The following is an 11,984-nucleotide window of genomic DNA, read 5'->3' on the forward strand; positions in this document are numbered from 1 at the left end:
AGGAGTGTTAAATCAATTACCACTTTTCCCAAAAAAACAGCTCGGCTGATTGGGCTTTACGAATTGGCAGCAAACCAACATGGAACGTTGACAATTTCTTTCAGACTGTCCCGGCTGCAGAGAAAAGGTGGTAATCATGTGAAATGTGTGTGTCTGTGTGTGTGGAAACAGGAGGGCAAAGCATGTGTAACTGCAGGCAGGATGGAGAGAGCTCTGTAACTGGCATAGTGGTTGGCATCCACATTGGAATGGCCTGCATCATCTTCTGCGTGCTGTTCCTCATGTTCGCATACCGCCGCAGGTGAGCTTTCCACTCCACAAATACTTATCTAATCAGAGAGTCATGCCATTTAGTGTCAGTGAAGCTTTTCCTTCAGCGCTGATCTGTAACCAGCTGTTTTACATTCTGTTGGTCCATGGTTTAAGCTGGGTGAATTTGGTGGCAGGTTTGCACCAGCTTTGTGCAGATTTGAAAAATACTATTCAAATAGGTGTATAGTATTGTTTTATGGGATTTGTAATGTGAATGTAAATTAATATTTGCATGAAAATTTATACATTTTCATTTAGACCCCGTGCTCATTACGCATCTCAGATCAGGACTCAGGACAGGGCAGTTTTTTTCTTTTGCCTTAAATAATAGTTCAGTTGATTATTTTTCTATAACATTTATTAACTCCTTTCTTTATTTAGTAACTACAGATTTGATTTATCAATACCAATTTTGTTAAATACCACAACTAATCACCTTCAGTTGTGGCCTGCCTATTAGTCTCACTGTGTTCTTCTTCTGTTAAATTCTGTTTAATAAAAAAAAAAATATCCTTATGTCCTTATTATCCTTATCCTTGTATTATATCATGAAAAATTTGAGACAAATTCAGTGACCAAGAGCAACGTAGATGGACGTCAATCCATTTGTACAGATAAAGTCTCAAAAAAAGTACAAACATCTAACTCCAACCATAACTTCTGTACTCTTTAAACAAATGGAGAATTATTACAAATTCGCAAATGTGAGACCATGTCGAAGTAAGCAAAAATGTCCAGACTTCCACTCAAACAGTTGAATACATTGAATTTGGACACTGCTTAAATGTGACTCCAGTATAATTTTGTCTAGCTACTACTCTTGGTTTTTACTATTCTACTTTTAGTTGCATAAGATTTTGACACAATACCCATATTTTCACTAAAGTCTCTCCTTTTACCCCTTGACTATATGTACCTATACTGATACACTTAATCTGTGTGTCTGTGTGTGTAACATGAGTAGCTCAGTTTGTAGAAAGGGCACCCAGGATGACTGGACAGTACCACAGAGAGGAGCAGGACCACTGGGAGACACAGTGCCTAAAGAGGGAGTGATACGCACCACTGAGGCTATTGAGCTAATACCACAGGTAAACACACACACACACACACACACACACACACACACACACCTAAAGAGCCCATTTCTCTTGCTGTTCTCACTACTTCCAATTATCTCACTGCTCTGATTCTAAGCACTTTTTAAATAGCCATAGTGTCATTAACTCATGTGCCATTTGCTCTGTGTTCACAGCCTCAGAGTAGCTCTGCAGTGAGCCAGCCTGCAGGGGCACACTGCCATGTTCTCATTGAGCAACAAGCCAACTGCCAACAAGGCACAAGCATGAGTACAGACACTGGCACAGGCTAAGGATAACCCCTTACACCCTGTTTTCTACCCTTCTACCCTTCAAAGTGCAGTGCTTGGCCACTCCATTTCACACTATTCACCAAAGCCTTATTCCAACCTGCCCATTGCAACCTTTACCACATTCACATTTTAGTAATAATTCTGATTTAATGTTCTTGTTACAAACACTTTAATTTTCATTATTCTAATTTTACAGATAAGAAAGGGCAATTACTGATTATGTTGGTTCTCCAGTTTCTTTACATAAGAATTTATAAAGGTGGACCAAAATAAAGTAGAAAAAAATATAGTAGAAAACTGCCAAACTGAAAATTCTGAGGCCTTAGCATGACTGAACAGATACTGTAGATTCCTATTTTATGTGATGTTTATGAGTACATAGCATAATAGTAGAATTGTTATTGTCAGTTCAATTCAGCTGTGAGTGAGACGCCCCAGTGTAGCCTTATAAATGTGATGGTGTCACCGCGTTAGCCTCCCAGAAGAGTGGAATGGAGTGGCTAACCTTGCACCGTCTGTCCTCCTCTCCCTTCCTCCCCTCGCACCAAATTACCTCCAAAGATAGCTACCTCAGCCTGACGAGAACGTCTGAGCTATCAAGGTAAACCATCTGCCTGCCTTGCTGCTGGTTAAGCATACCTACCTCGACCAAAAGCTCTGTGCACATCAGAGCCAATTTTTTTTTTGTCATTCGGGCGCTAGTGCCAGTGTCCTGTGCCATTCAGACAACAATGTTGATACTTTTGCCTTCGACCAGCACCAGCCACTCTGTCCCCTGTGTCTCACACTCTATCAGTTCCACACTTAAACCTTTCCACAATGCTCAAGCCTTCACTCTGAGCCTTAGGATGACTCCCTGACTTGGGGCTTTTTTTTGGATGTGTTGTTAACAGAGATGCTGCCCCTAAGGTACAAAATTTCTCTCCTGTCCAGACAGAGTGAATGTGAGAGAGCTTGCTATCGATGTATGTGACCTCTATGTTGATGTTGCGAGACTCTGCAGAGAAGAGACCAGCACAGAGGAGCACATTCTGCTTTTGGAATACAACATACAGTTCAAAACAAGCCTAAAAATAACACTGGTAGGAAGGAATAGACTTTGAGAGCACTATTTCATCAGCCTGCTGTGGCTGATGGTGGTGTTCTAGCACTTTCCTATCAGCACCGCACACAGGAGGAAGGCTATCAGAGAACCAGCAGTTGTCCTGGAGTTCTGTTATTGTTTTTAAGTACTTACTAACCAATGTCCAGGTTTCCTTGGTGACCCTTTTTCATGAAAGTCTCTGCTGTCAAAAAGCTAGGCACAAAGCTAGTTTCTGTCTTTTTCTGCTTTTAACCTCTCCAAATACTCAGTGAAAACCAAGTTGAGTGATATCCAAAGATGTTGTATTGTAATGGTTTTCGTTGCTTTCTAAAATCTTTCTATTCGTCTTTTCCTTCAGTGGACATTTTAGATGTCATGCTTTTTCCTGTTTTAAGGGTAGCCACGATATTAAAAACATTAGTATATCAGCTTCCCGTTAACCAAAGCAAAAACAGAAAAACAGAAAACAAAACCCAGTAGAGTTCCTCACATTTTAGTTCAAGTCTTTCTACGGTTACCTTTAAGACATGGAATTCTATATAGAACTAGCATATATAACTTAAAATAAAATAACTAGTGAATAATGCATATATTTTCATACACTGATACCAGAAAGTAATAACTGCTTTTCTCTTTTTACTGACGGAGTTGATATTGCCAAATAACTCTGATGATTTACTGTATAGTGAAATGTCACCAAATACCTCATATGTACTTTACGTTTTGTATGAATTGTTCTCTTTGACTAAGGCACATAACATGCTCAGTGCTCTGTTTGGCATAGTCATGCTTTTTCACATGTTGGTATATATGAGCGCTGAATTGCTGACAGTTCTAATTACACTGCACAAGGAAGATACCGCTGTTTTACTGGTTGTGAATGAACTGTTAGGGTTTCACATGTGAAAGTTGTCTTTAATAGAGAATGATCTCACAGTTTTATATAGTGAGAGTGCATTGCTTATGAGAGCAACAAGTATGATGCCAAAATGTGAAAATGTAAAAAAAACAACAACAAACAACTAATGTAAAAAAAAAAAAAAAAACCTGACGAAACCTAATATCCAGAAAAAAAATGAAACAAAAAAGAATATTTTTTACCTGTTCTCTTGAGAATTATTATTATTATTTTTTACATTTTGGGTTTCCTCTCATTTGTTTCCTTCTGTTATAAATGGAAAACATTGCCAAAAACTTTTTGTCATTTTGATAAGTTCCTAAAAACTGGTTATTGTAATTATTATTATTTATAATAATAATGTAATTGGATTTCTTGTCATACTCAAATTTGATTTTCAGTGATTTTTTTTTCTTTCTCAGTAGATTGAAAGAAGAATGTTAGAACATGTTTGAGAATTTGAAACAGAACTGCATGTTGATGGCAAGCTGGGCGTGACCTGTTTTTTTTTTTTTTTTTTTTTTGCTTCATTTTCGGTTCATCGTAGTTATTTATTCACAATGTTCATAATATGTTTCTTCAAAATATGTTTATTATTTGGACTTTTGCCATAGTTAATAAGCCATATATGAATTAGTTTAATGAATAATTTAAAAAAAGATTTTACCATATTAATCTATTCCATCCATTGATTTCAGTATTACATCATGCAGTACTTCAGATTTATCTTAATTTGTATATTCATTTGGCTTGTCAGTACTGCAACATTTGCTGCTACGTGTCACATGCCCCAGTGTTAATACGGTCACGAGGGACATTACTAGAATAAGTTCATGTGCTCTTGCTTGCCCAACGTGTATTATTTAGAATAAGTGATCAAATGAGTAGAGATGTAGTGAATGCCTGATGCTTGTACCAATGAGAAAGCAATGCTTTAATGTTTGTATTTCCTGTTTTGTTTATAACATACTTGTGTGATTCAGAACCAAACTCGCCATAGCTTTAAATTACTGTTCAATTGGTGCAGCTCCATACTGTGGAGTCATTTATACTGAGACACATTGCAGCACATAAAACAAACGTCTACTGCAAACCTGATTAAATTCCTGAATTGTTCCTGGAAAACAGTTTGAAACCATCTAGTGAATACAGAAGGACTCTGATTGCCGAGTGTGTCTCAGTTTAAATAAATACGATTCTTTTTCTGTTTTCATTCGGTCATACTGATGCCTATGTACCAAATAAAAGACTGCTAAGTAGATGTCAGTGTTCCCAGATTTATTGAACTTTTATAGTTGCCACATTTATTGTCTGATTCTTCGTGTCTTCACTACTGTGTTGTGTCTGAATCTGTACCCTTTTTTTTTTACTATGTAATGCACTGTTTTTGGAGTTTGCCATTTTGTATCCATCCCAGAAAGCCTCTTACATGTCATGAATTGAATTTATTCTCTACCATACAGGGTACTGTTTGAGAAGTACTGTAGAGTTGTTATATTTCCCTGTAGATAAATTATATTCCCTGGTAATTTTCCTATATTATTACCTTTGTGCACCATAAATCCAGTGTTGTGTACACTATTACTACTCTAGTACTACTACAATCTGAAATATTTTCCAGTTCCAAATGGTTACTCATGGATAATTAATTAACATAACACGCATACAGCACAGCTCATTATATATACATTTATGTACATCGTTATAGCTAAATTACCGCATAAAGCAATGTTAATCAACTGCACAACAATTGAGCTGTAATGTGTAATTTATTGTGCAAAGTACAAACAAGAAGCAGGTTTAAAACAAGAAGCATCAATGTGAACTATGAATGCAAGGCAAGCAACATACGGACTATAGGCTATAATAGGGTACACACGACAACAATAAAAGCTTCCAGCAAGATGCAGAAAAACTGGAACTTAAATAGTGGTGCTAATCAAGGTGAAACAAGAAACAGGCAAGATCATGTGACATGCAGGGACTGATGAGTATTGTAGTTCTGCTCCATTTGGCACTACCATGACATGATGTTCCTAACACGTCAATAGAATCATCGTATTTAGAATTCCATATTTACCTACCCAAACCTCAAATGAGCAAATGAATATGTCTCTGTGTGTAATCATATTTTATTGGCTCTGAGCGCAGGGATATTGAGGTGATGGGTAACAAAGTAAGACATATTTTAATCAATTTCATTGGAACTGACAAAAATGTATTTTTTGCCAACATTATTAATATATCAAGATTGGTTTAGAATGGGTTATGCATGCACATGGTGGCTTAGTGGTTAGCACGTTTTCCTCACACCTCCAGGGTTGTGCGTTTGATTCCTGTCTCCACTCTGTGTGTGTGGAGTTTGCATGTTTTCCCCGTGCTTCGGGGGTTTCCTCCTGGTAATTGGGTTTCCTCCCAAGTCCTAAAAGATGTGTTGTAGGCTGATTGGCATCTCTAAATTTTCCAAATTGTGTGAATGGGTGTGTGAGTGGGTTGGCATCCCATCCAGGGTGTCCCCTGCCTTGTACCTGAGTTCCCTGGGATAGGCTCCAGGCTCCCCATGACCCTGTGTAGGATATGTGGTACAGAAAATGGATGTTTGGATGTATAGATCATGCCTTAAATGATGAAAAATAACTGTCTGGTTCCACCATAATTACATGTGTGGATCATGTGGTGACTGAGGAGAAGAACATACAAAACACAACACATACAGTATCCCAGGCTCAGAAACATACCCAGGACTCTGGGTTGGACATGATTAAGCCACCTCACATGAGTACTGTATCTAGTGGAGTGAACAGATGTTTGGGTAGATGCTGATGCTTGTCTGTTGTGTGTTTTGTGTTTTGTGTGTGAGTGTGTGTTCAAGTCTCATTGCCAGTTCAGAGGTCATGCTGAAATGTATGCCCATTCTGCACCATTGGGCAGTGTGCCAACTCAGACAGAGTCAAGATGAGAGCAGCATCAGCGAAATCTACACTACAGGAAGCCGGAATGCATTCTGCATATTTTCACTAAAGAGAAATGATATCATCTATTTCCTTATTTCTCTCAGACATTGTAAAGCTTTTTTTTTTTTTTTGCTTTATTCAGTGATATAGCATATTCTCCTTAAAATATATTGTTTAGTGTGTGTTCATTAATGCAAATATTTTAATGTGAAAATTTATGGGGATATTTATGTAAATGAATAAATTTTTAAAAACAACAACAACAAAATGCAATAATATCACATTTCCCTAACAGAGCTAGACTGTGTTCTTAATCTCTGTTGCTGATTACATGAGCGTCAGGAGCTGACAGATTAGTTACTGCTTAATTATAAATCATTCTGTGTGCAACCATGTTATGGAAAGTAAGCTTGAAACAAAGGTCTTGCATATGCCTATATTCCACATTGGCTCTTGTTATCGTTAGATATTTTTATACCGATTAAACTGAAGATCAGAGAGACTATTAAAGTGATTGAGAGTTCTGTCGCCGTCTTGCACTGTGTTTAGAGACATGGATAATATTTTCTAGCTTTTTTTTGTCACCCACAGACTGATTACCTGACAAACCGAGGCAGATTCCTCAATAAACATAATATGATATGCAGTATGAAGCACTGTTTAATTTTAATGCTTTCCATGCATAAAAAGAACACTTCATGATCCAGTTGTACACCAGACTGAGATTTTCTAGAATCTCTCATAGCACTTCTTTGTCAGCACTTCTGTGTTCTCTGTTTTGGTCCCTGTTCATTAATTTCTCTTATGTATGTGTGTCGTCCCCCCCAGAACATAAGGAAAGGGTACAGCAGCCTGGTAAGTAAGACAATCTCATCAGTGCATGACTCATAGAAGGTGCAGGACTGCGGTGCAGCAGCGTCTGCAGTCTGCCACAGAAGTAAACAGCTTCCACCCGCATACTACAGGCTCACGCCTATCTATTACTGAGTGCTCCAAAAATACACATACTGCTGCCACACTGAACTACGAGCACAAACAATCAATATGGATTTTCACAGATATCGCACTTTCTTCATCCAGGATGTCACTGGATGGTTGGCTCAGATTACAGTAACATGGTCAGATCGAATCCCTGCAATCCATTAACAATTGTAGTCTTCAGCACCATAATAAGCCACAATGTTGTAAAGGTCATAAAGCTGTTTTCTTTCGAGAGACATGTTCCAAATATGGTGCAAAGAAACAGAAGTCCAGATTCTTCTACTATGGAACATTTTCAAAACTTTTCTGCAAGGGGTTTCTGCAATATTTTTGTGACATGTCCATCCACTCCATCACAACATGCCCATCTAGACAATTAAAGCGGTGCCTGGTTCACCTCGCAAACATGTCTGAGTGCCATTTCAAAGCAGCTCATGAAGGACCATTAGACATTTTCAAAATCAACACTTATGGATAAAAAGCTCTACTTTAAATTCACCGTGAGTAAGCATAGACCCCAGAAATCCAGTTTCACAGAAAAGTATGGATATTGTTCAAAGCTTTTCTACAACGTGACCAATAGACAATAAGTGAAACACATTTTTTTGGATAGACTTACATCCAGGTCTAACCACTACATCATGACCATTAGACATTTTCAAAATAAATACTTCTGGATAAAGAGCTCAACTTTTAAATTCACTGTGAGTAGCATACATATATTGCTGCAGGTAAAATAAATAAATAAATAAACATAGAAATGGAAAAAAAAGAAGGAAAAATGACATTTGCTCAAGTACAATTTGCTCAAATGAAATTATTTGTTCTTGTGCAGATCTTCTCATGCAAATTGTACCTGTAAAAAAAATACCCTTGTAATGGTTTAGGAAGATTTCATGCAACAATTAGTAATCATGTTGAAAGTGAAGGCTTTTCCTAAAATAACACTCAAATTGAAAAATCTACAGAGCCATAGCAAAGACCTCAAACATCCCTGTCAGTACAACTGGTTCAATAATATGCAGGTGAAAAGTTCATGGAACCACAACTACACCTCACAGCTGAGATTAATGATAAGGAAGTTATGAGAGAAGCCAGCAATCACTCGAAAAGAGCTGCAGGATGACCTGAAGACAGCAGGAACAACAATTATACAGAGAACCATAAGCAATTCACTTCATCTCCATTACTAAACCCCATGCAAAACGTCTCTGCTAAAAAAAAAAAAAAGAAGCACGGAGATGCGAATCTAAAATCAAATCAGAACTCATTTGAAACAATATACTCTGGTCAGACTCAAAATTAGAAATCTTTGGCAATAATTCAGCTCAACATGTTTGAAGAATGAAAGGTTGCATGTGCGATCCCAAGAACACCACACGCACAGTGAAGTACAGAAGCAGGACCATCATGATATGGGGGCTGCTTCTCTGAAACATTACATGTCACTGAAGGAAACATGAATGGAGCAATGTAAGAGGGTATATTGGAGGAATATTTAATCTCATCGGTAAAGAAACTGAATCTGGAGACAACATGGACATTTCAACAAGACAATGAACCTAAACATACTGTCAAAATAACTCAAGAAGGCCTTTCATTTCTCCTGAGTTTGATCCCAATGAAAACTTATGGAGGATTTCGAAATTACAAATCCAACTAGATGGACAACAACAGCTTTTCAACAGAGTGTTGATGTTGATCATTTGTGGTACTTTTTCACTATTAATTTTGGGTTTTAAACATATCTTTACTTATGCTTATGAATACAGGCATGGGGGGCATGGTGGCTTAGTGGTTATCACATTTGCACTGCACCTTCAGGGTTTGGGGTTCAAACCCCGCCTCCACCCTGAGTGCACTGAGTTGGCATGTTCTCCTCGCACTTCAGGGGTTTCCTCCTTCAGTCCTCCCCCAAAGACATGTGTTGTAGGTTGATTGGCATTTCCAAATTGTCCGTAGTGTGTGAATGTGTGTCCTGAAAAGGGTTTGTACCCCATCCAGGGTGTCCCCTGCCTTGTGCTCCAAGTTTGCTTGGATAGGCTCCAGGCTCCCCCGTGACCCTATACAGGATAAGTGATATGGAAAATGGACGGACAGAACACAGGCATACTTTTTTGTTCATATTTAAAGTACAAAGTCAAAATATATTATGTGTGTAAATACATGCACTGCAAGAATATTTAAGCTATAGTGCACAAGCAAGAGTGGAATTCTACTGAATATCGGCATGGCTGTGATTTGGCCATAGAGTAGACACGAGCTTGCAGGATGAGTGTAATCTAATATTCTGAATAAGCACATGATTGCCGAGTGTGATATTGCATTTATACAAAAGTTTATAAACAAGAAATTAACATTGGGTAAGTGACATTTTGGATACAGTATGGCCAAATCTTCTGTATTTTTTTTGCTCTGCTAGCGGAAATAGATCCCGAAGAAGCCACACTCACTTTGTAGCACATCGGCTAACTCGGTAGCTAGCTCACATTGATTTGTACATCCCTATTCAAGGTGCATCCGGTCAAATTAGTTTCCTGTTTAGTTTAAGTCAAAAGTTATATTTCTGAAAGTACTGTTTGCCACTGATGATGTCACTACCGCTACTGTAGAAATGGTTTTGATATTGGAAATGGAATATTATTGGTGGTGAATATAGATGAGGGGAGTGATACACACAATGAAACGTGGTTAAAGGAAATATAGGCACTTGGAACGCTGCTCAAATTAGTGGACTGGAACAAAATGTTGTAAAACCTGTTAAAGGTGAAAAAAAGATTATACTGCAGCTCTGAAATTCCTGGCTTACAGCTTATTGATTATGGTCGATAGATGATCATTTCATCATATAAAAATGTATTAATGCATGGTCTTTTTCATGTCTAAAAGACTGGCTCAGTGCTGTTTCTTTATCATGCCTCTGTCTTCTATAGCAGCTTCATGCTGGCTGATCGCCTGTGTGTGGATTTGCCTTTCTGATAGGACAGTAGTATAATCAGGAGTGATGATGGCAATCTAAGGCAGAAGACCTGTAGTGTCCCAGGAGACTGCAGCAAGTCTGAATATCACTGCACACTGTTTATTGCAGTGAGTGTGAGTGGCTTACAGAATGGTCTCATACAGACCAACAAAGCAGGTGAATAGTTTATGCTTTATAGTCTTCAAATGTAATACTTTAAAGGGGAGAATGACACAAGCTTCATATTTGGGCTATCACTTTGAAATATCAGACATGAATAAAGCATGACTCAGGAGCCACATTAACACCCACACTATCCTCTGTATGCTGGTCATTTTGATGTCACTGACCAGCCAGTTACGTAAAAAAAAAAAAAAAAACCTGTGATGCCACTTAACTCCTGCTCTGGGAATTTAAAGAAAAGATGGAAAGTACAAAATAAATACCTTGGTACATACTGATGTTAAGTTCAGCTGATTCTTTTGTTGTCATATCCTGGGCTTTTTTGTGCGACAATATTCTCCAAATGTACCTCATCTACATTTATTTTTGTCAAGCCTCTTAACCCTAGAGTAGGGATGTATCAATAACATTTTTTTTTCCAACTATACATACTTACCATTACATGTTATTTTGTTGTTTTTTTTAAAATACAGATCCTGAAATGAGTAAGCTATTTAGTAGTAATCAATCAGAACATTTGATTTATTTCTGTTTATGATTCCTCAGTTTACATAGTGACCATGAAAAGCACACACATGTGTCCACACACATACATAGCTTGTTCTTTATAATGTTAGCTAGTTGGTTTTAAAGAAGTGCATTAGCTAGCTACATGAGTTACCTTGGATTGAGCAGAGGTGCAGTAGAGATGAGTTGATTTTGTTTCAATTTGGAGACATGTTTCACTTGTCAATACCCGATAGTGGCTGATCGTTAAGACCGATATACTGGTTAAGAGTTTCATTTATTTTTTGTCTTGCCTAGATAGGTGCAGCATTGGGTGCTATTCTATATTACTAGCAATGAACTCCTTGCGTTTTTTTTTTTTTTTTAGATGATTTATCAGGTTATGTATATATTTCCTGCTGTTGATATTTTCACAGAGTAGAGTTTGCAGTCTGCTTTGCTTTGATTGCCATCAATAATCGTGAAAAACAGTCCAGATCGGTATCATTTTGCACAGCAACGCACACTAGGCTTATGTCACATAATAGCATAGTAGTATTGGATGTTAGTATTGGAGCATTTTTACAAGGATGAGTAGGAGTATTGGACAGATACTTGATAGCAGTATCAGCATCCCTACCGTCAAGTGCTCATTTGTATGAATTTAATTTAGCTCTTAGAGACTAAGATATAAGCCCTAGGCAGACCTATGCATAGAGTTATAGAGCTGAAAACTGAGTTATGGAAGTGAAAAA

General features: G+C 37.7%; 1 protein-coding gene across 1 annotated transcript in view; it reads left to right on the forward strand.

Moving 5' to 3' along the window:
* LOC108262988 (immunoglobulin superfamily DCC subclass member 3) overlaps positions 1-3,814 on the forward strand; it is a 14,373-nt gene extending 10,559 nt beyond the window's left edge. The window contains exons 12-14 of the mRNA XM_053681393.1: positions 172-301; positions 1,277-1,403; positions 1,568-3,814. Coding sequence (XP_053537368.1) covers positions 172-301; positions 1,277-1,403; positions 1,568-1,684 — 374 coding nt within the window. The 3' untranslated portion in view covers positions 1,685-3,814. The remainder of the gene's footprint in view (positions 1-171; positions 302-1,276; positions 1,404-1,567) is intronic.
* Positions 3,815-11,984: the final 8,170 nt, after the last annotated feature.

The sequence above is a fragment of the Ictalurus punctatus genome, chromosome 1 (genome assembly GCF_001660625.3).
Source record: "Ictalurus punctatus breed USDA103 chromosome 1, Coco_2.0, whole genome shotgun sequence".
Classification (NCBI taxonomy): Eukaryota; Metazoa; Chordata; class Actinopteri; order Siluriformes; family Ictaluridae; genus Ictalurus; species Ictalurus punctatus.